At 44.8% G+C, this 27,508-nt stretch overlaps 2 protein-coding genes across 9 annotated transcripts in view; both read right to left on the bottom strand.

The window, feature by feature from the left end:
* Positions 1-14,045, bottom strand: part of RHEB (Ras homolog, mTORC1 binding) — a 32,258-nt gene extending 18,213 nt beyond the window's left edge. The window contains exon 1 of one of the 2 annotated variants that reach the window (XM_090143178.1): positions 13,805-14,045. In XM_090143178.1, the coding sequence (XP_089999304.1) occupies positions 13,805-13,856 (52 nt within the window). In that variant the 5' untranslated portion in view covers positions 13,857-14,045. The remainder of the gene's footprint in view (positions 1-13,804) is intronic. The other variant, XM_031607905.2, reaches the window with a different exon arrangement.
* Positions 14,046-14,391: 346 nt separating this feature from the next.
* Positions 14,392-27,508, bottom strand: part of PRKAG2 (protein kinase AMP-activated non-catalytic subunit gamma 2) — a 189,874-nt gene continuing 176,757 nt past the window's right edge. For 6 of the 7 annotated variants that reach the window (XM_031607884.2, XM_090143168.1, XM_090143167.1 and 3 more), the window contains 8 exons: positions 27,251-27,296; positions 26,421-26,475; positions 25,819-25,945; positions 24,847-25,012; positions 24,343-24,380; positions 23,553-23,699; positions 22,076-22,169; positions 14,393-20,471 (listed from right to left, as the gene is read on the bottom strand). In XM_031607884.2, the coding sequence (XP_031463744.1) occupies positions 20,440-20,471; positions 22,076-22,169; positions 23,553-23,699; positions 24,343-24,380; positions 24,847-25,012; positions 25,819-25,945; positions 26,421-26,475; positions 27,251-27,296 (705 nt within the window). In that variant the 3' untranslated portion in view covers positions 14,393-20,439. Of the gene's footprint in view, positions 20,472-22,075; positions 22,170-23,552; positions 23,700-24,342; positions 24,381-24,846; positions 25,013-25,818; positions 25,946-26,420; positions 26,476-27,250; positions 27,297-27,508 lie in introns of all 7 variants that reach the window. The other variant, XM_090143172.1, reaches the window with a different exon arrangement.

The raw sequence follows: 27,508 nt of genomic DNA, 5'->3' as shown, positions 1-27,508 counted from the left end.
GGTTCTAATGCAGATCCAATAGCATTATTTAAACGCCTCCCCCAGTTTAAAACTAATGTAAAAGCTGCAAAGCCAAACCTTCACAGAACTAAATTCAGTGAGTTGTTCTGCTCAGAAGGTTTGTCCATCCAGAAGCAAGGAAAACTAGACATCATTATCAGTCACTGCACGGAAAACAAGGCCCTCAGCCAGAACCAAATCAGCCTTGAAAAATTTTACAAGATGGTAAATGAAAGTGAGTCACATACATTGACTGTAAGAAGCAACTTTAAAGCTCTGGAAAGAAAAGACTTTTCAAAGCTTTACCATAACCTTAACACGATTTCCATTACAGCACATCTTCTACATTTGGGAACCTACCAGATCCTATTACATGCTGTTTACTGGATAAATATACCCTTATAAAGATTGCCAAGTGTGTTAGCTGCTTTTGGATGTGTACATGCTCTGTACTCCTTCATACTCCCATCAGCAAGAAGAATAAACAAAGTATGACCTCAAGTTAGAATTAGAATCATGACCATTCTACTCAGAGGGAGTACTTCAATGACATCATATAGAACAGATAGTCAGGACAAACTAGTTTATGGTAAAACTGGTTTCCCATATTTAACTGCTTTTGATACCGCTGTCCACTGACAGTGCTTTGACAGTGCTACGTTGATACACTGCAGTGAAACAAGTTCATTCAAAAACCAGCACACAACATTCTGAAAGTTGCTTTATTTAAAATCAAGTTCCTAGATACCTGGATATCTAGATACCTTAGGTATATAGAACAGAAAAGCACAGATGACTGCCCAACACTTCTCCCCCTAAGACAGATCCTGAACTGAAAGCCGTCGTCTGCTGCTGCCTATGCTAAGTTTGGAAACAGAGCCCTAGGAAGGAGCCAGAGCCAACAGACAGTGCTGCATTTAACATCCAGCTGTATTAATTACTGCTTTCCTCCTAGCAGTGAAAAAGAAGAAAGCAAACAAACAAACAGATAAGACTACAGCAATATTCCACCACTCTCTTCCTAAATCCCCCAAGCTTTGTACCAAGCCTCCCCGTAACACTGTCCATGTGTACCCCCCAAAATGGTGCCTGCTTTCCTCCAGGAGCCACAGGGGAGCTCTCCAGACTTGGGGTCAGTCAGGACCACATGGGTAAGAGCAGCAGCAGTATCCTGCTATGCCAGGGCTCCCTAAGTGGGCACCAGAAACATGAAACCCAGCTCAGTGCCAGTGCCACGTCTCAGTCCATGCCCAAGAAACATACAGGCCAATGTCAACAACAGCCTGGCTTGAACTTTGTCCCACAGGTTTTATTCCAAGCCTTTGAACTACAGACAGAGAGGAGAATTAAGGTCACCACTGAACTCCTATCTCTTCTTTCCCCAGAAAGATCAGGCAACATTTTCAGAGAATTACAACATAAATACACGGTCTGCCAGGCATAGGCCAAGGAATTGCACACAGCTGTGTTCTTACAGAAGGGCTGACTGCATCCCTGAGCTGCTGTGCAGGGAGGAGGGCATGGGCATTTGCTGCAACCCCACTGCACCAACACCATAAGCATACTTCAGCCTACAATGGGCTTCTGATGTCAGGCTGCTCATACCAGCAGCAATGGCGCCATCGCTCACGGTACACGTCTCAAAAAAACCTCCACTCAAATATGCCCTCAACTGGAATAGGCACCAAATACTTTTCAGTTTGCTAAGCTTTTCCTCATATTATCCTCTACAATAGCACCTTTCCTGTCTTCAAGTTTTAGGGAAATAAACATCCGCTGAAACCAAAAGAAGTGCATTGAGCAGAAGAAAGGCAAAGTCCACTGGGAGCAGCTCAAACTGACAGAGTTGTGATTTCCAGGTGAAAAAGCACTTGCTAAAATCTTACTGGAGGAAGGTTGTGGTTTAATCTTTTGAATCTCTGTTCAACATGATAGAGTATAAGCTTATTGTGAAGAAATAAATCATAGAATCCAAAGAATAAATCACAGAACTGTTAGGGTGGAAAAAGACTACTAAGACCACCTAATCCAACAGTCAACCCACCCCCACCATGCCCACTGACCACGTCCTCAGTGCCACATCTCCATGGTTCTGGAGCATCTCCAGGGATGGTGACCCCACCACCTCCATGGGCAGCCTGTGCCAGTGCAGCATCACTCTTTCCAAGAAGAAATTTTTTTTTCTAACATCCAACCTGAACCTCCATTGGTGCAACGACTGTTACCTCTAACTTTGTATTGCATCACGCAAGGCAATAGAGTGACTTTTCCAGCTACACTTGGTTACTGTAACTCAAAGCACTGGCTAGTCTGTGGCAAAGTAAGTGTAAGCAAAACCCTCCACACTTCAGACTCTGACCATCCCTGCAGAATCAGGAGAAAGAAGAAGAGTTTGGAGTAATGGATTTATGTTACCTGGAAAACAAGTCCCGGGGGACTCATAGCTTGTCCAGAGGTCTGGGAAGGGCTATCTACATAGATGATTCATTATTTATGATTTGTTGATAGAGTGGTAAAGAAAGGAGTTTTCTACTGTCAAAACAGAAAAGCAGCAGTTTCCAGACAGAACACCATTTCAGAGAACAAGCTGTCCTACTTGTGTTCACACACCAGACCACTCGCTGAATAAAGTGAAGCACACCATGGACACTCTGACCAGTGCTGTCAGAGCACATCAGCTACACACACCATGGAATGGAATCACAGAGTGGCCTGGGATGAAAAAGACCACAATGATCATCTAGTTTCAACCCCCCTGCTGTGTGCAGGGTCACCAACGAGCAGCCCAGGCTGCCCAGAGCCAAATCCAGCCTGGTCTTGAATGCCTCCAGGGATGGGGCATCCACAACCTCCTTGGGCAATCTCTTCCAGTGCTTCACCAGCTTCTGTGTGAAAAACTTCCTCCTAATATCTAACCTAAACCTTCCCTGTCTCAGTTTAAAACCATTCCCCCTTCTCCTATCACTATCCGCCCTCATAAAGAGCTGTAACCATTGCAATTGTCAAGGCAAAACGATTGCCAAATGGAGTTTTTCACTCACCCTTTTACTCCTTGGACAAGAACTGGGCCCACCCATAAAATCTGAGCTTTCTAACACCAGGCAATTCGCCCAGAACGTGAACAACTGAGTACACATGGGCACTCAAAAGGGAACGCACCACCTCGTGGGTGCCTGCCCTCCCCTCCCCATATCCTCCTCTCTATGACAGAAGGAAAGCCCAGCTGAAATCCCCCCAAGTGCCAACTTCCCCCAGGAGACAGATGATGTAAACGGCCCACCAGCAAGGCACACAGCAGCTCCACAAGCAGGGCATTGTGCAAGCTGCAGCTGTCCCAAACTCAGCATCTCTGCGATGACGGCCACAGCACACTTCTATCTCAGCAGGGTTTCTCAATGCGAGGCATGGGCTGCACAAGCAGTCAGCAAACAGCTGCTAGGGTTAAGAGCAGCCAACTAGCAAGGAGTTGCACTTCCCCATTCTGGTGGGTTTTCAGATGCAGACAATGTCTTTAACCCATTTTTTTCCACAGAAGAGCCTACTTACTTTGCTTCATTATGAAAGACCCAGCAGCTGGCAGCACCTAATACATCCATGCCACAAACCCAGCAATTTATCTAAGTTTGTCTCTGCACAGAACTGCTCCTACCCACAGAGCAACCACTTGAGGTTTGATCAAAAAAAGGTTCAGTGAACTTCAGAATAAAATGCTGCCAGTCCTATCAAATTAGATAAACTTTACTACATACCAGAATTGCAGCATCTCCTCCACATTTACACTTAACTTTGTGAGCATGAGAAAGTCTTTGTGAAGCACAGAGAGGTGTTCAATTCAACTGTAAGAATTGGGATCCTCATCTTTTTTTGAATTTGGAACACCAGTGCACAAAATGGAGACAGCAGCACTTCCCAGCTCAGCTCAGCTCAGCTCACCATCACATGGTACTCAGGTGCAGGAGAACACAGGATGACTTCTCAGGGCACAGTGAGGTACAAGCAGGCAGCAACAGGCACAGCAGCATTGCTCTTGGACAGAAGTCTTTTCACAAGATAGGAAGGATTGCAGAATTCATCACTAGCTCATCACTCATCTCAGACTCCATCATTAGCAGCTTTCTATGTTAATTAACATTTTATCCCCCCAGGTACTAATTATGCATAGCTGCTATTTTGCTGACCAGGTCCACGCAGTACAGTGAATCATTCTAATGACTACAGGAATGATACACCCGGGCCATTGAAGAAGTTTCTAAACTTCCGGAGATGATACCATGAGCTGTGTTTTACTGAGACACAACTTAATTCTACTATTATAACCTTTAATCATGAGGGATTATCACTTAAACATAGTATATACATCTGCTTTGAGACACAGTTTCGTTCACTTCATCATTATTCCCTTCTGACATCAACATTATAATGGGATTTAAAAATGACCCTTAGATGCTTGCAGAGAAGGATCCTGCTGGCACACTGTCTCCACTGAAGTCAGGAACATCAGGAAACATTCGTCAGAAGATATGGTTTGGGTATTCTAGTGCAGTCTGGTTACCTCTGTATCTTGCCTTTGCAGGCAGAAAAGCTGAGTGACAAATCAGGCCCAAATGTTTCAGTTTATGACTTAGAGGAGATTCATAGTGATTTTTTTTCTTCCCCCACAAAGCAAAGTTTAACTCACAGCGCTGGGCAGAAGCCAAGCCCTCCCCCTGCACACGCAGTTCAGGCAGGTAATTGGGTAGCTGAATGAAGCTGACCTTTCCTTGGATCGCTGGGTACGTGTAACATGAAATGTCTTTCAAAGACACTTGCAGTACCCGTCATTGTTTCATCATTAAATCAGCTCTAAAATTCTGTCATTAGAAATAAAGATGCGTGTAACTTGCTGTAATGCATTCTGTGCATTCTTTTTTCCCCAGCTTCAAAGTTGTAGTTTCAACATGAAGTAACTCTCAGCTCCCAGCCAGCTCTTCCTTGAAGCTCGAGGTCAGTGTACCACTTCAATTACTTTTCCATACATCAGAATCATCAGGTTTAGCACTTATTAAAGAAGTGGAGCTCTAAGTCACAGCACCAGCCCTCCATCCACTGTACAGGCACTGCAGAGGCAATGGCAGCACCTGTAACACAGCTGAATTCCATCAGAAGAGGGGTGGCCAGCAGGGACAGGGAGGTGATTGTCCCCCTCTACTCTGCTCTTGTGAGGCCCCATCTGGAGTACTGTGTCCAGGTCTGAAGCCCCCAGTACAAGAAAGACAGAGAGCTGTTGGAAAGGGTCCAGAGGAGGGCCACAAAGATGATCAGGGGACTGGAGCAGCTCCCCTACAAAGACAGGCTGAGGGAGCTGGGTTTGTTCAGCCTGGAGAAAAGAAGGCTGTGGGGTGACCTCATTGCAGCATTTCAGTACCTAAAGGGAGCCTACAAACAGGAGGGGAATCAACTCTTTGAAAGGGTAGATAACTGCAGGAGAAGGGGAAATGGTTTGAAGTTGTGAGAGAGAAGATTTAGGTTGGATGTCAGGGGGAAATTCTTTACAGAGAGAGTGGTGAGGTGCTGGAACAGCTGCCCAGAGAGCCTGTGGATGCCCCATCCCTGGAGGTGTTCGAGGCCAGGTTGGATGGGGCCTGGGCAGCCTGGTCTAGTATTAAATGGGGAGGTTGGTGGCCTTGCATGTGACAGGGGGGTTGGAGCTTCATGATCTTTGAGCTCCCTTCCAACCCTGGCCATTCTGTGATTCTGTGAATTCAGATGGAGCAGCAATGTGCTACGTTCCATCCTTCACACCTATACAATATACCCTACCTCATAAAATCTACAAAGTTGAATGAGAAAGGACTTTGTCTAGAAGGTCAACATAACAGAGCAGCCTCTACGAACAAAGGAAATTCTGTTAACAGTAAGGAATGGTCTAAGTAATATTAGATGTTAATGTCCAGCACACAGGCCAGAGGGGTCAGCCTGCAGCACTCCAGCATCAAGGCCACCTTCAGAGCAGGGCAGCACACATATCCACCTTGTTAAGTCTTGCATCCCTACACAAATAACATTCTCAAAGCATGGTGCTGGCTATTACTCTGCTATTAGCCAGTTAAATCTTAAGTTAATCCAGTTAATCATAAAATCAAGTCTAGTCTAAACAGTATCTAAGGAGCTAAGTACATGACATCCACTTGGCAGAAACGGGTAAAATTTGAACTGCTGCAGGCCAACAGGTCAAGGGCTGAGATTTCCTGTAGGTACAGCAAAGCCTCTCAGAAGCAGCTTATGCCCTCAGCCTGTATATTTGGAAAACAACCCGTCTTCACTGTTGGTTTCCACATGCTGAAAGAAGCTCCAAGTACTCCCACAGCAGGCTACCCTTAAAAGCCAGCTCCATGCACACTCCTCATCCTGTGCTTTTCTCTATTCACCCACCCTCCAGCTCGTACAGCCCACGCCCCAATAAGCAGCTGAATGCCAGAGCGGGATGCTCACATGATCACCTTCAGATTCAACAGAGGTATATCCAACAGTACCATCATTGTCTATAAATTATAAATGAGATAATGGCTTTTTAAGATCACAGCCTTTTTGCTCGGAAATCCTAAGAGAGGAGGCATCATCTTAGTTTTCTATAAGAACACTGAGCTGCACTTGTTCAAAGTGGTTTGCATTGACCGAAGCAAAGCCAGCACGACATGCAGGAGCACCAGCAGCCAGCTGCACTGGGACTGATCCACCACCACACAGCTGCAGCTGAGGGAGGGCGAGCAGGAAAACACTTCATGTGTGAGACATGCTGTATAAAGAATGTGGTTCTGAGATGGTCAGAGAGCTCGTCCTCTCTGCCCAGAGAAACAAACTTGGCTTGTTTTGCATTTAAGCCATTTCTAGATTTAAGTTTACCAACCAACAGACTGACTAACTCCTTCCTCCAAACACAACACCTCTCTTTAGGATTCCTTCACCGTGCTAAGCCATGTGGATGAACCAAAGCACCATCACCAACACTCATCTCCCAGGGAAGCCGTGCAGAGAACAGCAGTGCCAAAATGAAGCAGTGCCAGTTGACATTCAAGCTTCCAAGCAGAAACTTCTAGACCTAATTCAAAACAATAATTCTGAAACACTGTTTAGAACACCAAAACATTTGTTACTGACGGTAGCCTTAAAGCAAAACATACCCCACTGCATTCACATCAAGTGCTGGACTGTTCTGTCAATTTCCAGGACAGATTTCCTGGCATTCTCCTACACATTGTGCATCCCAGCTCTTCTGCATGTAGCAGGAGTACCTTTAGAGGAGGTCGGACATCTTGAAGGAAGTTCTGGCAATGCAATCTGACAAGCTGTTGAAGCCAGACAGATGTATCCCACTAACTCAGGAGACAATGTTGTCAAGGGACACATTAATAGCATCATTTCATTTTGCACTGGCACATGTAGGCACCCACACACTGCAGACCACTCATGCGTTCCCTCTTTTTCCAAATTAATTTAAGGACAGTGATATAACCGTTCCAGAAATATTAACCCCCCATGCATCAATGTTAGCTTATAAAATCTCACTGTTTAAAGCATAATCTATTCCATAATGGGGATGAAGCATTTCTTCAGTTATCATCTATTTAAGATATGAGCACTGCAGCTCTTCCGGACGAGGCTTTTGAGCATCACACAGTAGGGTGTTCTGCTCCTTAAAAGGCCTTCAGAAATCATTTATCTAGTCTTATGCCTTAAAAAGATTAATCTTTGGCCTTTAGCCACAAATTCTTAAGGATTTCATCCAAATTAAACAACAACAAATTTCCTCATCATGTTCTAATTCACGTAGGAATTCCCTGAAGTCCCAGCTTTCCCTGCTGCAGGACCTCCCAGGGCCAACAAACTGTTCTTCGCTTGTCCTCTCCTGGTCTTGATTGGCACTTTATGCTTAATAATTCACAACCTGCTCTGAGGAACTCACAGCATCCATTTATCTACCCTTTTTCACCACCCTCATGCCACATCCTCCATGTGGCATCTAACATTTGCACGTACACCAATGGAATTCCATATGGTGAGCTGAGGAAGAACCTGTGCATCCAAACAGGTTAAGGACTTCTGAATCACTCCTATGCTGCCGGAGTGCTGAGCAACACCTACACCTAAATGAGGAGTCAATGGACATTTGCAGGCAATGGATATTGTGTAAGATACCCAAAAGTTGCTCTGCAAAGCAACGGAGCCTGTTGATTCATTTCTGCAGGTTTTCAAAGCAGAGGGAAGCAGTGATCCTGACTCCCTGGCACAGTCTGCACTTTTGCCTTTGATCCACTGAGCGTTTCCACAACTTCCAAGCAGATTGTACATCACTTGTAGTCTTCAAATTCAGGAGATGCTTCAAGACTGAACACAACTATGAACGTTATTTAAACTGAAGGCAGCACTCGAGGCGAGGCCTCACCAGGGCTGAGTACAGAGGGATGCTCACTTCTCTGCTCCTGCTGGCTGCACTATTTCTGACACAAGTCAGGATGCCATTGGTTGTCTTGGCCACCCAGGCACACTGCTGGCTCATACTTGGTCAAGCATCAGCCAGCACCTCCAGGTCCATTTCTTCCACACAGTCCAGCCACCCTGCCCCAAGCATTGCTTGGGGTTGTGGCCAAAGTGCAGGACCCAGAACTTGGACATGTTGAACTTCATCCCACTGGCCTCAACCCAGCAAGCCAGCCAGTCCAGAAAGCCTGTCCTCGTGCTGTTCAAAAACTGCCTTGCTTTACCTTGTTTAAGTTCCATATAAAGCATCCTTTGTTCAAACAAGAATTCATCATCCACTGTACTGATGTACGGACATCTGAAAATGAGAATTCAGTTTCAAACATCCCACATTCCAGTAAGATTAATAACCTGAGGCTCTGTGCAGAAATCTGCTAGGTGATACAACATGGACATCCTCCACATTCCTCCCACGTGCAGGACCTGCTCTATCCCTGAGAACACTGTAACCAAAAGTCCATTTCCTGATCAGGATTGGAAGAGCAGCCACCTTTACTCCTCCCTGCCCCCAGCTCAGAAGAGACCTTTCAGTTTCTCATGCTAGCACACTCGCAATGAACTTGCTGTTCATTTCAATTACAGGCCCCAGAAAACCCAAAGTCCTCAAGCAGACAGATTTACGGCCAACAAGGGCAGCTCCGTGTTCCTACATACCGCACTGCAAGCTTGCAGCTTCTGATTTATAGTAATTTAGGCTGACAGCTGGACAGGTTCACTGGGACTCATGCAGCATTCACAGCATTGGATGAAGATCCCACAGAGAAGCTGTTGAGATTCTGGACCAAACACAGAGTTAAGTCGAACAGGTTCTGTAATAAAGTCCTGAATGTCACCTTCAGGAACCGCAGGAGGTTGACCACAGCCATTGGATTACCCTGCTTTAGGCTGCTCTCCTCATTCTGGGTGTGTGGTCACATTAGGCAGCACGTACCGCAGAGGTGCCTGTCTCCCCAGAGCCTGTGCTTAGGGCAGTGTAATGGATCTAAAAGCAGAGCTTCGGCTTTTCATAGCTTAGAAATGGCAGGATCTACGTTTTGTTTGGTTTCCCCTGCCAACAGTAAGTCTCAGTTGAGTAATCAAGTGACAAAACGCTTCTATTGCCCAGCAAAGCCTGTGAGTGTTGCCATTAGAAGAAAGCAGAGCAGGCAAGCAAAGAGTTAAGACCAGAGCAGCGTCCTCACATAACCCCGCTGCTGCCATCAGATCACCTGCTGCCATCAGATCACCGCAGAGTGCAGCAGCGCCCTGGAATGCAATGAGAGCTGCCGTGGCTGCTCCAGCCAGCAATGCTGCTGCAGCTGTAAGGAGGGAAGCACTGGGAAGGTCTTCTGGCTGCTTGCTGCCTACGGCTCAGCACAAACTGCCACCACCGGCTGCATCCCGACCCACTCCATTTTCCTGCTCAGCCTCACGATTCCCTACATCGCAGACACCGCTGATTCTGTAAACTGAACTGCATTGTGCCACAGTGCCCATTTCTTCATTCCTTCTCACCTGACAGCCACACGGGCTGTGTGCTGCCTCCCAGATCACCTCCTCCCTCTGCCCAGGAACAGAGGGACCCTCACAGGGTGCTGCGCTAAGAGGCCATCTTCCACAAGAGACAGCAAAGCTTCAGCCCCATTTGGCAATACAAGCCCAATATTCAAGTAACTCTTGCTCTCCAAGCCAGGAATTACTGACAGTGATTACATGTCCGTATTAGAGATATGGGGGGTGATTCAGTTCAGCTCTAGTTTTTTTGCTACCTGCCTACTGCAATCACAGACCACGACTGTTTCTGTCTGAGAAGTGCAGCACGGACTGCTTTTCACCTACACAACATAGGAAGCTGAAAATCACAAAGCGCTGCTTCGCTGCAGAAAAGATGAAAGGTACGCAGGTGAGCCACCAGGAACCTGTCTCCAAACTGAGCAGGGAGCACTCCCAGCTCACCTGTCTGCATGTATACGATGCCAGCTCCCAAATACCAGCAGCAGTAGTCCTATCAGCTGCAAAAGCACAAAGGATAGCAGCCTGGCACTGAAGCATCTGATCCAAGCAGCGCCTCCCTGCCCACATTACATCACAGAATGGTTGGGTTGAAAGGGACCTCAAAGCCCATCCAGTCTCAACGCCCACCATGGGCAGAGCTGCCCCCACCAGCTCAGGCTGCCCAGGGCCCCATCCACCCTGGTCCTGAGCCCTCCAGGATGTTGCACCCACACCTCAGCACAACATAGAGAATTTCAGCAATAAGCTCTAGTACAAAATGACCCAGGAAACCTCACTGATACAGTCAGGACGTACCTTTTTCTTTCTATGAGCAAAAAGAACCAATGTGACTACAAAGCATTTCGGACAACTCCGCACTGCTTTTCAGAGTGGACGTAGCTTTGAAGGAACAGTGACCATCCAGATATCAGTACCTCAGTCCTGGCTGAATCATTTCCACAGACCCCAAACATAAATGGAAATTATGAACTACGAGCAGGACACAATGAGGGCAACATGACGATTCCTTTTAGTGAAGGCTTTGTTTTATAGCTTTATGAAATCATATGCTCCATCACACACAGGACAGCCTTCTTCTGGAATCAGATCTCAAGTAGCTGGTATGCTCTGGTCCACTCTGGTCACTTCACTGACAGCAGCACTCAAAGGCAAACTCTTCCTATTAGCAAACAATCAAATTTTAAGCTAAAAATCCATCTGACTTCTATCAGAACCTTACGGAGAACAAGCTCGCTTACATAACGCAACGTAACTTTCTTTTTAGATCCACTCAAGCACCCAAAGATAACGTTCCTGTGAGATTTCTGTCTAGCTTCATGCCACAACCAGTATGCTACATGCAAACAATTGGCCTTCCCCACCAGCAGGTCCTGAAGTTCCTGGCAATGCTCCTCTGCATCTCCCTGCCCCAGGACGTAGGCTGCTGGGATCACTCCCACAGCAGAACACGCTGCTTTCACACAGGAAAGGCTGATGGCAGTGTTGAAAGATAAGAGGGAGTGGACTGGAACAAGCAGGCTCCTGAACCTTCTATACCAACAGCCATCAGAACAGCACTCCCAACCTGCGCTGTTTGGCATCGCTGGGATAAGAGGATGGTTTCACACAAAGGAAAACCAAGGGGTTTAGCATGAAGCCAGCGAACACGCAGACTCGTGTCTCATAAAGCCTCGTGGGGCACGTGCCTGCCTGATACCATGTGTGCTGCTCAGAGCCTGAGAGAGCTGCAAAGCTGTCGAATCATCAGCTGCAGGGAACAGCTCACGGCCTGAAACGTGTCAGCTTGGTTATTTCAGCACAGAACTGAACAGGGAGAAAAGGTCGCCATTTTCTAATCGTTCTCATCTCGTGCTCTATATGCAAATTAGGAGAACACTCAACTCCACAGCCCAGGTCACCTCAGTATTCACTCCAGGCATAGAGCTGGAAACGTTTCACAGTGTAACAGAGCAGCCTCCCAGACTGCAGGGTCAAAGCTAAGGTTAAGGTTAATGGCAGTTCCCTATTTATAAAAGGAAGCTCAGAAGCCTTCAGCAGCCCTTCGGATCTTAGAATTATTCCCCACCCTGATGAAAACTAGCTCTGTTCAAACTGTGATCTTTCCCCCCAAGTAATGTCCCTCATTTCCTCTTCTCCTAAAAAGAGATGGGATCCTCTCTTTTACGCAGAGTTCAAGTGGTATCCCTGCCATATCAGGTCAAGACTTACTTAAAAGTCTATCTGAAGCCAAACCATGCCGTTATTCTCCTGGACTTTACAAGGCATTCTCAAGTGGACAAAGGACCCAACCTTCATCTCACAGTCTATGTTTCTCGTTTTTCTGCCAGCCCTACATGATGGAACAACCAACAGCTTGTGTCTACTGCTGGAACTTTTACGTAAATATTTGCCTAGAAATGTAATGCTCCCATACTTAAGAGGAGTAACTCTGTGACTTTAACATGCAAGATTCGTACTTAAGAACAAATTAAGGCAACAGACTTGTCAAGGTTAATGAAAGGCAAACTACTGCTTCTCTTTTCTTCTGTGCGTCTACAATGAGCAGCTGTGCTAATGGAACAGACCACGTCCCACAGAGCCCCAAACCACACCAGTCTCAGGAAGCTGCAGGTGAAAGAGCACAACAGTACATCCTAATGGGCAGGAGGTAACTTTCTGCCCACCTCCTTTCCACACGAGCACCATCCCCCAAAGCATTCTGGGTCACACCAACAACAGCATTATCAGCATCTATATGCTGTACTGTCAGTCTCGATGGTTTATCTGTCCCAGGACCATCCAATCTTCTGACAGCTGAACGCCCAAAGCACCTACTGACTCACACTGCCCACTGCTTTTTGTCAGGAATCAAAGAAGAAAAGAGGAAAACGTAACAAGACAAACTCTGAGGCTGACTGTGACATGTCAGCCGCTCCGTGCAAACCACCAACCTCCCGCTGGCTGCTCCCTTCCAGCACCATACAGACACAGCACCGTTTTTCCACCACCTCACCCTGAAGCCAGGCTGCTGCTACGCACGCAGCATCTAACAAACGCCGCCACTCACGTAACCTTTTTTGATCTTGGGAAAAGAAAAAGGCGTCGTTACAGGTCCTTTGTGCTGAGTGCGTGACCACAGACAAATCACTCACTCACAGCCAAAACCTTTCCGCAGCAGAGCAGCATCTCCCTACAGCGGCTTCTTTTCCAGCCGCGCGTTATCCTTAACATCGACCTACGCTTTTAAGCCCGATCGATGCTGAGAGCCGCACACCGCGGCCGCTCCGCTTCTGCCCCACGAGGCTGCAGCCGGCGGGGCCGTTCGGCAGCGCTGACTGCAGGAGGAAGGCCGGCAGCCGCGGGATGCCGCAACGCTCCCGGCTTCGGACGGCGCCGGGAAGTTCTCTCCTTCTCTGCGGGTACCACAGAGATCCGTACGCTCGTCCTACATCGCCGTACGCCTACAGACAGGGGAAACGGGCAGAAACCGGAGCGAAGGGCACGCGGTGCGCCCGGGGCCTTCAGCGCGGGGCCGGGCTGCGACCGCGGGGACGCGGAGCTTCACCCGCAGCCCGGAGCCCCCGGGGGCTCCCCAGCGCCGTCCCAACGCCCGCAGCCCCCCGCGCCCCGCTTCCCCCGGCCCGGGCCGCCCCCCGCCCAATTAAGGGCAGAGGCGCACGGCGGCGCGGCCCCGGGCCCGCAGCGCTCTGCGGCGCCGCCATGGCGCCTCCCGGCCGCCTCCCGCCCGGAGCCCGGCCCGCCCCGGCCCTGCACCTGCCGCCGCCGCCCGCTCCCCTCGGAGCCCCGCGCTCACCTACGCTCCGGTAGCCCAGGATCGCGATCTTGCGGGACTTGGACGGCGGCATCTTGTCCCCCGCCCGGCCCCGAACCACATCAAGGGCGGCGGCGGCGGCGGATGAGGAGGAGGCGGCGGGCGGCGGGCGGCTGTGGGAGCGCCGTCAGCCTCATGCGGCGAGGGGGAAGGGCGGCGGCGGCGGCGACGGGCCGAGCGCGCGGGACCCGCGGCGCCTGGCGGCGGCGGCAACAGCGGCGGCAGCGCCCGCCCCACGTGACCGCCGGGCTCGCCAGCCCCTCACGTACCTGTGCGTCACGCGTCACAGGCCGGAGCGGCGACCTCGCCGCCGCCGCGCCGAGAGCCGGCGCCAAGCGCCGCGAGGAAAAACTCGCTGCGTCATGCCTGCCCCCTCCGCCCCGCCCCTCCGCGGTGCCGGCCGCTGATTGGGCCGCTCCGCGTGGTTAAGCGGCGGCGGTTGGCTGAGATCGGCGTTCAAAGTGAGGAGGCGGGGTTAGGGAGCTGCGCGGGAGGGGATTGGCTGGACGGGGCTTGAAAATCTCGCGTGCGCAGTGGTGCTCTTTCAGAGGGCGGTTGGGAGCGGCGTGGGTTGTGGGGCGGGTGGTGTGCGCGATCTCTGAGGGACGCAACTCATCTCTTAGGGCGGTGGGATGGGGATTTCACTGTCTGAGTAGCCTATACTACTGCTTGATTGCACTCCCCGTGAAGAAGTTCTTCCTGATATTCAACCTGAACCTCTCCTAGCGTAACTTGAGCCCATCTCATAGAATCACAGAATCCCTTGGGTTGGAAGGGACCTGTGAGATCACCCAGTTGCAAGGCCCTGCTGTGGCAGGGTTGCTAAATGCTGACTCAGCCATTAGGTCAGGCTGCCCACAGCCCCATCCAACCTGGCCTATAATCCTGTGGATTACGGGATCTCCATGGCTGAGTACTGGTAACATGGGAAACGTCACATAACCATTCAAGAGAATGGTAGTTGGTCAAGGTACTTTGAGCTGTGGGGTTGGATATCATTCCCTGATTCTACATCCAACCTCTTTCATTTCCACATGTCACAAAATAGGTTACTGCTTTTTTTCATCACCCTAGAGTATTCCCTTTAGGGAGAATGGTCAGGCTGAGGGAGAAAAATAGCATGTAGAAATCCAATCCCCAGCAATGTAAATGGGTCTGGAAACATGCATGAAGGTCATGGTAGCTGCACTTTCAATTTCATTATCCTTTCATATTACTTGTCTGTAGTATTTAGGTATTCTGGCAAGCAGCAATTTTTACTTTTTTATTTCTCTGTTTATGCTTCCTCCTTGACACCCTGCTTCTATTGATTAGGCCTTTCCCTTTATTCTGTTCTCTTACCTCACTTTTTGGACCTTTGTCTATTTGTCTCATTCCTGTTAACTTCCACTTGTTCACTGTCTATAAAGAGATCTCAGTACTTCAGATTTTCTGCTGCTAACCAGCTGATTTACCTATTGCTTCTAACTGCAGCGGAGATGTTCCATCCTAGGATAGTATCCATGCTTGCTCAGCAGGTGGGGCAGGAACGCACAGCTCATCCTTCCTGGTGTGTCTTAAAATGAGGAAAAACCTACAACTTTCTTTTCTTTCACTGGTTCTTTAGAAGGAAGTGGCTATTCCTTATGCCATCAGGAATTTCTCCTACTGGGGATAAGCTGAAACGCTTCCTGTACTGGTTGAGGTTTCCCTGCAGCAGGCTGGAGCAGCATTAGCAGTAGGGCTTTTCCTTTGCCCTTCCCTAGCACTACTCCAGCATCTTCGTTCCTAGAGTGCTTGCAGGTTATCCTGTGAACTACAAAGGAGTCCACAAAACACTGGAATGAGTTACTGACACCAGGCACCCATGCTTAGGGTGTGTTCCAAGCCAGTTCTGAAACAGATGCTCCTTCAAATCAAATGGTTGTACTGGTTATACAAAGAATACAATCGTTGATAAGGTGTATTCATTTTATTGTAAACAAGTTACCAACAGACATGGTCAACAAATGCAACACATCAGGCATGGTCTAGGTTCCAAAACAAAAAGTGCCGGCACAAATAGAGCATGTATATGCAGTGAGATCAGGAACAGATGTTGAGGCTGAGAAACTGGAAAGCGTCTGTCTTTTGTTGCCTGTCTGCTTCGCTGTGATGGAGAAAAAGCTGCGATGAATTTCCTCTAGGAAACATAACCCAGCAGTTAAGTGTTTTTATGGCAATCCAGCACATACAAACCCATGAACACAGTGTTACTCAGGTTCCAAATGCAAAACACATCTGACTTGTACATTCAGTTCCTATAACAGCAATTACCAATTTAATTACCTGCTCAATCCTCTGGCAAATCAGCACCTTCCTGAGGACTTATTGGAATTGCACCCAATGTTAGCACTGAGTGCTCCAACTTGTACGGCATACACTTTGCTGCCCACTGAAGTTAGAAAGTACACCCAGTTCCATCCTGCACTTGTTCCTGGCCCCTCATGGATTTTGATAAAGATCATATTCTCCAATATTCAGTTAGAATACTGGCAAAATAATGGTAGGGGAAAAAAAAAAAAAAAAGGAAATAATTCTGCTTTAAATGCTATCTGCAACTCCCATCACTGAGACTATTGATGTTATGGGCTTCTGCCATTCACTGCTGACAGGGACACCCCAGGGATCAGCTTGATGTATGTGTACCTGTCACCTCTTTGCATGCACCTCAGTGGGAATCAGTGCAATCATCATGAGTGCCAATAAAGTGATACTCAAAACTGCCTTTAAATTTAGACCTGAAGTTAAGAGTAAAAAGCATTGTCTGCAGAACGTGTTTTTTGCAAAATGCACATGATGTGAATACAAGGGTACTATGAAACTATTCAGAATGGCGTTTTCTCCTGGAGATTACCCCTAGTAAACATTTAATGTGGGAGCACATAAGGTGTGAAGGTTCTGAAGCAAACTGGCTGCTCCTGAGAGCTGAACACGGAGAGCCTGCTGTTCAGCAGGATTAGGCACGCGTGGTTTCACCTCTGCTTGGACCGAAACTGAATGACTCCAGCTTACCCTGAGCTCAATTGAAAGATGGCAAAGTGTGTTCTCAAAGCAGTTTTGGAACTGCTTCAGTCAGATTCCTCGCCTGCTGGGAGGACAAGAACTCGGGCCTTGGAAAGCAATGTTGGTTCTTTCTGCGTTACCCAAACATTCCCAGCAGAGCAATATTCTGTAGGACTGGAGGTGAATAGGCCTCAGACTCAACAGTTGCAATTCAGTTGCTAGTAAACAGCAAATACTGTCTGCAAGGCTTACAAACCTCAGACCTTTTAGCTGAAAGGAGTCCAGAAGTAAAACAACATGAAAGTGTTTTTATCAGCCAAATGATCGATGTCAGCAAAGGACAATTTTCTGAAGTAATGAGCTCACAGCATCTCTAGATAGTGCAAAATACTGAGGGGCCAAGCTTAATTAAAAAAATAATGGCAAACATAGTTCTACGAAGACATTTCCTTATACTTAAACATCCACAACAGGTCAATAGCGAACATCGTCTGCTTTCTCCCAAGACCAAGAAGTACTTTAGAATAATTATCTTTTGCAGACATCTCTTGCTGGCAAGGAAACACACAGGGCAGCACAGGAATCAATCACGTAGGCTTTACCATCCGGCTGGATGAATGGAATCCACTTCTTCTCATGTAACTGGTGATAGAACTGGAGGGAATGGCTTCAGGGGAGATTTAGGCTGGATGTTAGGAAATACTACTTTTCTGAAAGAGTGGTCAGGCACTGGAATGGGCTGCCCAGGGAGGTGGTGGAGTCACAGACCCTGGAGGTGTTCAAGGAACAGCTGGATTTTGTGTTGAGGGATGTGGTTTAGTGAGTATTATTGGTGATAGGTGGATGGTTGGACTGGATGATCTTGAACGTCTTTTCCAACCTTGGTGATTCTGTGATTCAGCACCTCACCCGCTGGGAATGACAGTCTATGCTATGGAACAGTCCATAGAGCTGTAGGAGGAACTCCCTGAGACCTCCACCTGCAGCATCACCACATCTATGTAAAGAAAAGGAATTTTGGGGAACACCGCTGTGGTGTCAGCTCTATAGGTAACAACTGCTGTCTGTTTTTCCCTAGCTACGAGAAAGGGAAGTGTCCTAGATGAAAGCTTTAGGTGCTCTGGCATCACAACATGCTGCACTGCTGCCGAGTCAGCCCTCCTTTCTCTACCCCCATTTACTTCTATCCCTTTGTTAAGCTGGTACAAGCAGTTTCCCAGCTCTGTAGTAAACTGATCTGCATTAAAACAACATGGTTTGTTTAGTTTTGTGTAACAGGTACTTGCACCAGGACATGGAGCATGGTTAAGGAAAATGCCTTTTTGATGACACTTTTGTCACGCTTAAATTAATACTCAGAACTGAATTTCAGAAAGCATGGGTAGAAATCCTCTGAATAAAGTTTTGCATCACTGAGGAAACCAGCTTTCCATGATTCTGCTAGCTCTGTGTCCATAACACATGCATGGCACTTGTAATAATGGTAAAACAGGGAGTCTATGCATGGCTGTTTGAAAACTGCAAATTCATTCTGGCTCCCTGCATACTAATTTATGCAGACAAGCACAAAGCTGTCTGGATGGAACATGGCCAAAAGACTTTGTGCTAAATATAATGTACAAAAAAAGCATCTATCAGTGGCTCAACCCTTTATTTTTTCAGAACTACCCTAATGTAGGACTGAAAATGTTGTTCCTGCAGGCTCGTGCTAGGCAGAGCGAGATAGAGTGCTGCACTTAAGCAATTCCATCCCATACCTTCTAAGGAAGGCTGTAATTCTGGTGCTGGAACAGCAAGCAGGCTTTCAAGAAGCCACACCTGTGCAGCTTGGATGGCATTTACAAGTAGTGATGACCACGTGAGATTCCAATCTACCACCAACCATCCCTTTCCACGCAGCTCACGAAGCACAAGAGCTGCTATTTCTGGTTTCCGTTGCTCCTCTCCCCAGCAAAGACGAGCAGAGCTGCACTGCTGGAGTCTGTGATGGCAGCAGTGTGCAGCTGGCCCCACCAGCTGGCTGCTTTCTCAGTTCCGTGCCTCCCAGAAGCACAGAGAGAACAGCTAGCAGGTCATTAGTCAGAAAAGATGCTGGACAAGACAATGGTCTGCAATGAGAGTGTAAGAGAATAGTTTGTCCCTGCGTGCAAGAACATTTTTACACATGAAAAACATAAGTAGGAAGAAAACTTTCACACATTTTGTTCCAAAGTTTCCTGCAGGAAGTGAAGGCTGAAGAAAGGGCTTTTCATTGCTCTTAAAAACCTCGCGTGTTGTCAGCAAACTGCAAACAGTTCACCTTTTGCTTCAGTGTTTATACATGGAAAAATAAAAGGTCAATGTAGTGCCATTACTCTGGGGACACATTCCCACTGGAAACACAGCACGTCAGAGGCAGCACTACCTGCACTGTGCCATCAGCACAAGCTGCCTTATAAGCTGGAGGAAAATGGGAACATCTCTGCATAGCTTACATTACCCAAAACACACATACATCATAGGTGCAGAAAAACATGGCGAGAACGGCTAACACCAAACGGATGTTGGAGGGTTTAATTTCTTCCATCGACAATTATAAAAATCTCATCATCAAATGTTACAGTACATTTACATCAGCAAAACCCCACGGCCTTCCTCACTCCTCGGCTTCTGTACAAATCACATACAATACAGAGTTGCATTTTAGTCGTACAGACATCATTTTACACTTCAACACAGAAGAAAGCCTGGTTTTCTGGCACGTCCTTGCCCACACGGTGCCTGCACAGTACAGAGCACTGCTGGGATCTCCAACTCAACTCACGTGGACTGACCAACAGCCCTACAACTCCAACGTTGTAAATAATGAGAAAAATCTGCCACTGGTTTGTATAACAATCAACAGTTTATTAATGGATATGGTGAAATTTTAGCTATCCACCAAAGATGTGTAAAAAATTGTCATGAAAGTAAAAATAAATAAAGCTGTTTTTAAAATCAGTCTCGTTTTACATCTCGGTTCAGAATGCGACATTTAACACAAAACTGTCATTAAAGTTTTAAAGAAGTCTACTGATATTCAAATTACAGCTTTTATGACAAGTCTAATGAGAACTGAAACTGATTTGGTTTAAGTTTAAAGACTTTCACATTCAAATACAGTGTCTCATTTAACACAATACTTCCTTTGACAGTGATGGGCAACAGTGATGACATATTGCTGTATTTTGACATAAGGCACTATGATATGAATATGCCATACACTTGCCTTATGTCACATATATCCATTGCTGACCAGTGACTTCTGTCAAATACAAAATGAAAAAGTTTCAGAATACAGTGCATTTTAATGAAGGACATCGTGTGAAGTCTTCCAGCAAATGTTCTGAAGACGTTTTGAAATACAAGCCTACATTGTAACATAAGCTTTTGTCATGCTGCTTTGTTTTTTTGCGACATCACTGGGGGGGAATAGACTCATCATCCATCACTAAGTCCCAAAACACATTCTCAACCATCCTGCTCTGTTCTATTGCAGTCACTGTTCTCGAGACAAACTTTGACCCAGAAACTTTGTTCAAGTTCTCCTACAAACGTTTATACATTCACAGCAGTCATTCACTTTCATTCTCCTTTTGTTTGGCACCTGTTAACAGAAGAGGAAAGCACATGTGATTTCCTAATGCATACAGTACCTGCCTCATGGAATGGCACCGCTCATTCTGAATGCCACAAGTGTTGTCTGACCACATTACCAGAACCTTAGGACTGGACTCCATCCATAAAGAGCACACTTCAGGACTGCTGAATGCTAACACAGGTTGAGGAAGGCCTGGAGGCCATTACTGCCTCTAACTTCATTGGCAGGGTAGTTTGCTAAGTCACAACTGCCTTTGAAGTACCACTCCCCAAAAACGCCATGCTGTAAGCCTGTCCATCTGCTCAGGGAGCCAAGTTTAATCATCATAGTGCTCTTAAAAAGTGAGGTGATACTTGGGGAAAAAAAAAAAAAAAAACCACAAGGTAGGAATTCAGTTGAACTACATTGCATTGACTGATTTTTCTGGCTCAGAGGCAGATTCTGCTTACAGTAAAAATCCAAAAGAGCTTTTCAGCAGAACCACGTAGTGCTGTGCCTCCTTGCCAAGCATTGCCTACGCGCTGGGCAATGAGTGACCCCTACAGTGAGCTGGCTTCAACATCCAGCTCCAGTGAGCAGGAAGCTCTTGCCAACAACCTGGAGTAACTATTTGTAATACATCAGCACAGACACTGAAAAATCCATTACATTCACCCAGTTTTCACGTCACAACTGATTCCCCCTCCCCCCTGAACACCAGTTTCAATTCCTGTCAGTCAATACGTTTTTCTTTCCAGTCAGTAAAGGGAAAAGGGCATTTACAGGGCATGATTTACCTGGTTATCCTCACACATCCACTTTAAAAAGGTGAATCACACTGAACTCCACAAACTAGACCTAACCTCGCTGGCAGCACAGCCCTGCCCCTGCGCTGTGCTACCTCCTGCTCTCTAGGGCTGGGCTCTTTTGTGAAAGCCTGATGAATCCACAGCTTTTTTGCTGGCCAAATTTTCCATTATATCAATGGATAAAGCAGCTCACATAGGGATCTCATGAGAGGGAGTGCTGCCACAAGCTAAGCACTAGAAGCACATGATCTAGAGTACAGGAGTGGGAGCTCCCCTTGGAACTCCCCTGAAGGATATGTTCAGCTCTGTTTCCTTAATCTGGTATTTTGAAGGCAAAACTGTGATCTTAAGACATTTGCTGTCTGTTTTTCTCACAAAGCCAGAGGACTTTGCCATAGTCCTTGTGGCACTGAAGTCATTTACACAACCAAAGTGAAGCTCCAGTTAAGAACACAGAGCAGATCAGTAACTTGGGCAAAACTAAAAAGCAACAAAACAATCCAAGTAAAAGTAGCAGAAATAATTAAATGTATTGTTGGGTACTGTGGTTAAAGCAAGTTTAGATACATTAGAGTTCTACTGGAATAACTGGAATAATAATGGGGTGACATCTCTGACACAGCAAAAAGACTGACAAAAGACAGATAATTAAGCACTTAGTTGGCTTTTACTTGCAGAGAAAAACGCTTGTTTGAAGAGTATAATCAAACTTAAAAAACTTTTAAATCAGCAATGTATTATTGTTGTCATAGCAGCTACAACCAGCAAGCTGAATGCACTACTGAATGACTTATGGCAAACATCAGAATGCAACATCCATACCTGCTGGTGTGAGTACCAAAGCCTGCAGAATGTCAGAAAGGGAGATGATACCCACAATGCTATCTGCTTCATTCACTACCACCAAACGATGAACCTGCGAGCAGGGAAAACATTTTGAGAGAGATTTTCCTGATGTGAAAAGCTAAAGGCACACAGCAATCTGACAGCAATAAAATCATACTTGAAATGGCAGACAAGCCAAGATCTATGTCTTAGAAATACTGCAGAATGGGAGAGTGGCCTCATCTCAGCACTGCACCCCAGCTCAAGCTGGGAGCTGTGCAACCAAAGGGTCATAGCTGAGCCAGCTCATAAAGAGGTCATCCTTGGAAGGAAGTGTATAAAAGTAGAGACCTTGGTACTGCTTTACTTCTTACCTAAAATGAATTTGGGCTTCAAGTCTAACTAATCAAATGCAATTGTGAAGAAAGTGAAAAATATTTCTCCTCTTTTCAAAGAAGTGACAGCAAGAAAGCTGCAGTGTCTTGACTTCATACAGATGTGAATTTATTGTGGAGATCAACAACTTCGCTGCCAGTCAGATAAAGCAAAAAGAAAAAAAAGAGGATCTCAAATGTATTTGCAGAGTCACACTCAGCTGGCACTGTGAGGAAACACTGTGAGAGTAGGAAAGTGGGAGAATATGTTTTGCATTTTCTTTCTGACAAATCTGTGTTGGTGATATTTTCAATGCATGTATACACACAGTCTCTTTCTTCTCTCAGTGTAATGAATTCAAGAAAAATGGACAATGTAGTTGTTTCACATCCAGTGAGATCAAACATTTGTCTGGCAGCTAAAAATAGCATCAATTACTGCCTCCCTTGTGGCTTTGACTGACTCATTTTTGCATAGCCTCACTATGTTTAGACTGAGCCAAAGGGTAGGAGTTGTTCTGAAAACCCAAATGTCTAAAGCTTCTGAAGATATTAATTAGATCAGCCACATTTGGAATCTGTGCATCAGCAATGCTGAAATCACTGAGTTTCAGGAAGAAGCTCCAGCTGATGCAGGAAGCTGCATGTCAAAATTGCCTAATGGAAGTTCTGAAGGGTTATTCACAACATGGGAATTCTACTCATATTAAGCATATGTACAGTTATGGCCCCAAAGATGAACAAAATGTTGTAAAATTGAAGAAGTCATTCACATCCATGTGTAAGAAGGCTCCCAATACTAAAATCAGAGGATAAGCCACACAAGAAGAACAGGAAAAAAGCACTGAGTCATTTACAAGACAATTGGTGAACAAGTTCTTTGTAAGACTTTATTCCCTGGCTTTGTTTCACAGCATTTCTATTCTTTTAAGTATATGTATATCAAGAAATCAAATTGATCCCTACACATATAAACATGAACAAAACATATTTTCTTCAAGTAACCAAAATAACTCCAGAAGGATAAATTTGACCTATTTATTAGTTTGGTCACACAACTTTTACAGGGAGGGGAAATAAAAAAAAGAGGGAAAACTCACCTCAGCCTTCACTATCCTATCAACAATGGTCTCCAGTGTTTCCAGCATACTACACTTTACAACACCTTCAAAATACTGAGAACGGTGCTGTAGGGCTTGTGTCACCGTGATATCTAGGTTATTATAGGTTTTTTCAGCAGCAAGGTTCTGAAAAACAAGGCACACTGCTCACTACTTAGTGATAAAGTACTCAACAAAGCAAATATTTTGGCACCAAGTAGACACACATTTCAGGGGTAAATTGAGTTTGTTCCAAGTCACATATTAAACAAAGCAGATGCTCTTCAGTTGCAGTTTTTGGGAACAGTCATAGATGCAACTACATTACACACCATATGAAAGACTGGATTAATTGATAATGTTTTGTGATTATGCATTAGGCCCATGAAAGTCTCCTTACTTTGTTATCTAATATTTGGCTTGATGTCACTCACCCTGCTTCTTTCTGCCACAAGAAAAAAGGAAAGATGATGTTCTATGGATTTCAGAATATACTCAAAGAATAAACCATCTGTTTTGTTTTTCAAAGGCCAGGTGAGGACACTGACTAGTCTGAACTTCCCATTAAGTAGACCCTGCTATAGAGATCCAAGTTGAAAACAAATGGTAGGTCTTCAATCTTTCTTATTTGCAGGCTCGAACTCCCCCTAATGGACTGTGCTGGAACTACCACTCAAAGTACATCTTTGCATCGATTTTATTAAGTACAATAAAAACATATATTAGCAAATTATTTTCTAATTGCTCACTACATTAAAAACACTTAATGGAATTTAAAAGGTATACTTACTATTACATCAAATTTGGAATAAATATCTACAACTTTTCCTAGAAAGAAAAAAATGTATTAATAAATTGCTTGCAATAGAAGAAAAGTTTTCTTGTGTCCTGCTTTCATTTGTTATTTTATAATGACACAGAGAGGCCAAGAAGGAAAGATAGAAAACAAAACAAAAAACCAAATCAAAACCCACCACCCATGATGAATCCTTCCAGGTCTGTCAGCCTCTATCTTGCATAATCATTCTACATATTCTAATCATATATACATAAATTATGTATAAACACAATGGCACACAATATTATATATATACATATATATATATATATATATATACATATATATATATATATATATATATATACATATACATATACATATATATATATATATATATATATATATATATATATATATATATATATATATATATATATATGTATATATAAAATCAATCCAGGCTTCAACAGAATTTATCTTATTATGTTTGTGTACAGCAGAATCAACACACACCTGACTCATCCACAACAGGTAAAGCCGATATCCTTCTCTCTACAAATATATTCAAGGCTTTAATGATAGGAGTGTCTGGATGTATGAAGGCAATGTTGTGGTAAGTTCCTATTCCAAGTTCATCCAGATTCTTCTTCATAAAGGCAGGCTTTGGCATCTCTGACATCTAGGAAAGGCAGATAAATATATATACACAATGCAGTTTTCTGCATGACACACCACAGTTACCAAGGTTTTTTTTTTATATGTAATTAAGAAATATATATTCATTCATCCATCTTGAGACTCCAAACAATTGTTACAGATAATACAATAATCTGTTACAAGATTTACATGAAGCCAAAACAAGCTTAGATCTAGAAGCATTAGTACTGTTCCAACAGGATTTAAATTGAGATTACACATCTAAGCTATTTTACTTGTGAGTTTTTGTAATGGCCCTTCACTAAAATCTTTGGATCCTAAGCATCCCCACTGAATCTGAAAAGACAAGGCATCAAAGATGTGAGATGCTGTGTGCTTGTTTTGACATCCTGTTGATTTGCTTTGCCTCTTGTCCATTCCTGTGACCAACATCCAGTACAGTAACTTGTGTTAAGCTTGGCTCTAAGAGATGAGTCATTATTCTACTCATGTAATCAAACAAGCTCCTGAAGCTGAGATAATCCAGAAGACAATACCAAAATACTGAAAAAGCCAATACATATCCCTGGTGTTTTTTGTTTGGGTGTTTGTTTCTTTGTTTTCAGATGATTAAAACCAAGTAAAGGTAATGTTTAGACTACAGTGCATCACCTTAGATTTTATGTTAGCATAAAAGATGCACAAAGAAACAACAAAGTGCCCAAATGTGGAAGATTACCAGGATGTTTCTGAACACATTGCTTAACATTGGAGAGGTCTAACTGGGCTTGAGGTAGGTGGGTAGAGGGAAAATACCAGTTAAAGCAAAGCAGAACTTCAAATACTTACAAAAAGCTGGAGGAACTTGAGGATTCTTTTATGGGTAAGTATATAAAGTGCATTTCCACTGACAGGATCTATAACTGGCAATCTGTGGATTTTGTTTTTGATCAATGAATATACAGCATCAAAAAGGCTGAGGAAAAAAGCATATTTTAAAATAAATGGTAATTGAGAAAGACTAACATCAAGTGATGCATATACAGGTTTACAAACCCATAGAAAGGACACTGTTAATGGCATTACCTTTAAATGTTACAGAAGTTAAGGCATTTCAAATTATTTTTTCTAGGATAGTCCATGCAAGCAGCTCCATTCAGACACATTCCTTATGACAAAACTGAATAACCTGTTCATGGCTTAACAGTAGCAATGCTACTGAGGATATTACATGCAATTACTTTGAGATAATCATTACAGTTCCCTTCACCAGCTTACTTTAAATGGTATAAGCAATCCTATTCCAGAAACTAAAAGCAAGAATCAGAAGTTCACTCTCCTGCTCTAGTTTACAATAGAAGCTGTTTCTCTATGCAAAAGAAGTCTCAAATTCAGTGTTGAAATGGAGTTAGTTTCTTTCAAGTTAAGCAAAATGGAAAGCAGAATCCTACCTTGCATCTGGGGAGATGTTCACTAAAGGTTTAAATGTCTCTTGTAAATAAAGTTCTGTGCATAGAAAAGCAAACCATTACCATTTCTATGGGAAAGCATCAGCAGTTTTATAAAAGCACTTCATGAATTCCTTAGCACAAAATTAAATGAACAGAGGAGACAATCAAATGCAATGACTACAGATACTCTACCACCTGTGCATGTTCATCTATGTCGACAACAAAGAGAAGTTGAAATTTTAACAGGATTAAGCTGACTACCACCAGGGGTCACTGCAACCACAGCAAATCATTTGCTGATTTCCTCTTTTCTGAGCAGGTTGGTTTGTGCACAGAGGGCTGATCTATGTAATAACATGGCACGCAGTCCGTTTTCTCATGAAGATTCCTCCCTGCATTCAGCACTTCTGCTCACATCCACCCACATCCTAGGAGTGTTGTAATCAGTGTGCAGCTCTCTCAAGCACAGCTTGCTGTTCAACTCTCACTTCACTCAATACCTACAGCCATGTATTCATTTTGGACCCCAGTTCAGTTACGTTCCCATTCCAAGTACAGCCCCTGGTGTGATTCCATTTTGTTTTTAAGAAAAATCGAGATGGTACTGAACAGGGAAAAGTAGTGAAGCAATAAATAGCATAATCATTCATGTACTGTTTCAGGTAGAAAAAAAATGAGTACCAGGAAGAAGCAGACAAGCTTTTATTATTCCTGCTTTTTAATAACGTATTGTTCTCCACATACTTTTTATGATTAATTAAAAATTACTACTGTACTTAACATTAAGTTAATAGACTTTAAACTAGCAACTGAGCAGTAAATGAACTTACCCCTCCAGGTTTCTATTTTGTGCTCCTCCAATTCATAGATCTGAACCTACAACAGACAGATGGAAGGTATTAATTTTAAACCCAAAATAATTAACAATATTATTTATCTCTGAATTATTCCCTTATTTTTCATTGCAGGCAATTTAACCAGAATCCAACTAATTGCCCAGACCAGAATAACATTTCTTGGCAATATCAAGAGAAAAGTGTGCAATCCTGCTTGGTGCAGAAAATCACAAAGGACCTATCATCTCAGAG

Source organism: Phasianus colchicus, chromosome 6, assembly GCF_987193195.1.
Source record: "Phasianus colchicus chromosome 6, bPhaCol1.hap1.1, whole genome shotgun sequence".
NCBI lineage: Eukaryota > Metazoa > Chordata > Aves > Galliformes > Phasianidae > Phasianus > Phasianus colchicus.
The sequence above is the reverse complement of the archived record's forward strand: the minus strand, read 5'-3'. Positions and strand labels throughout refer to the sequence as shown.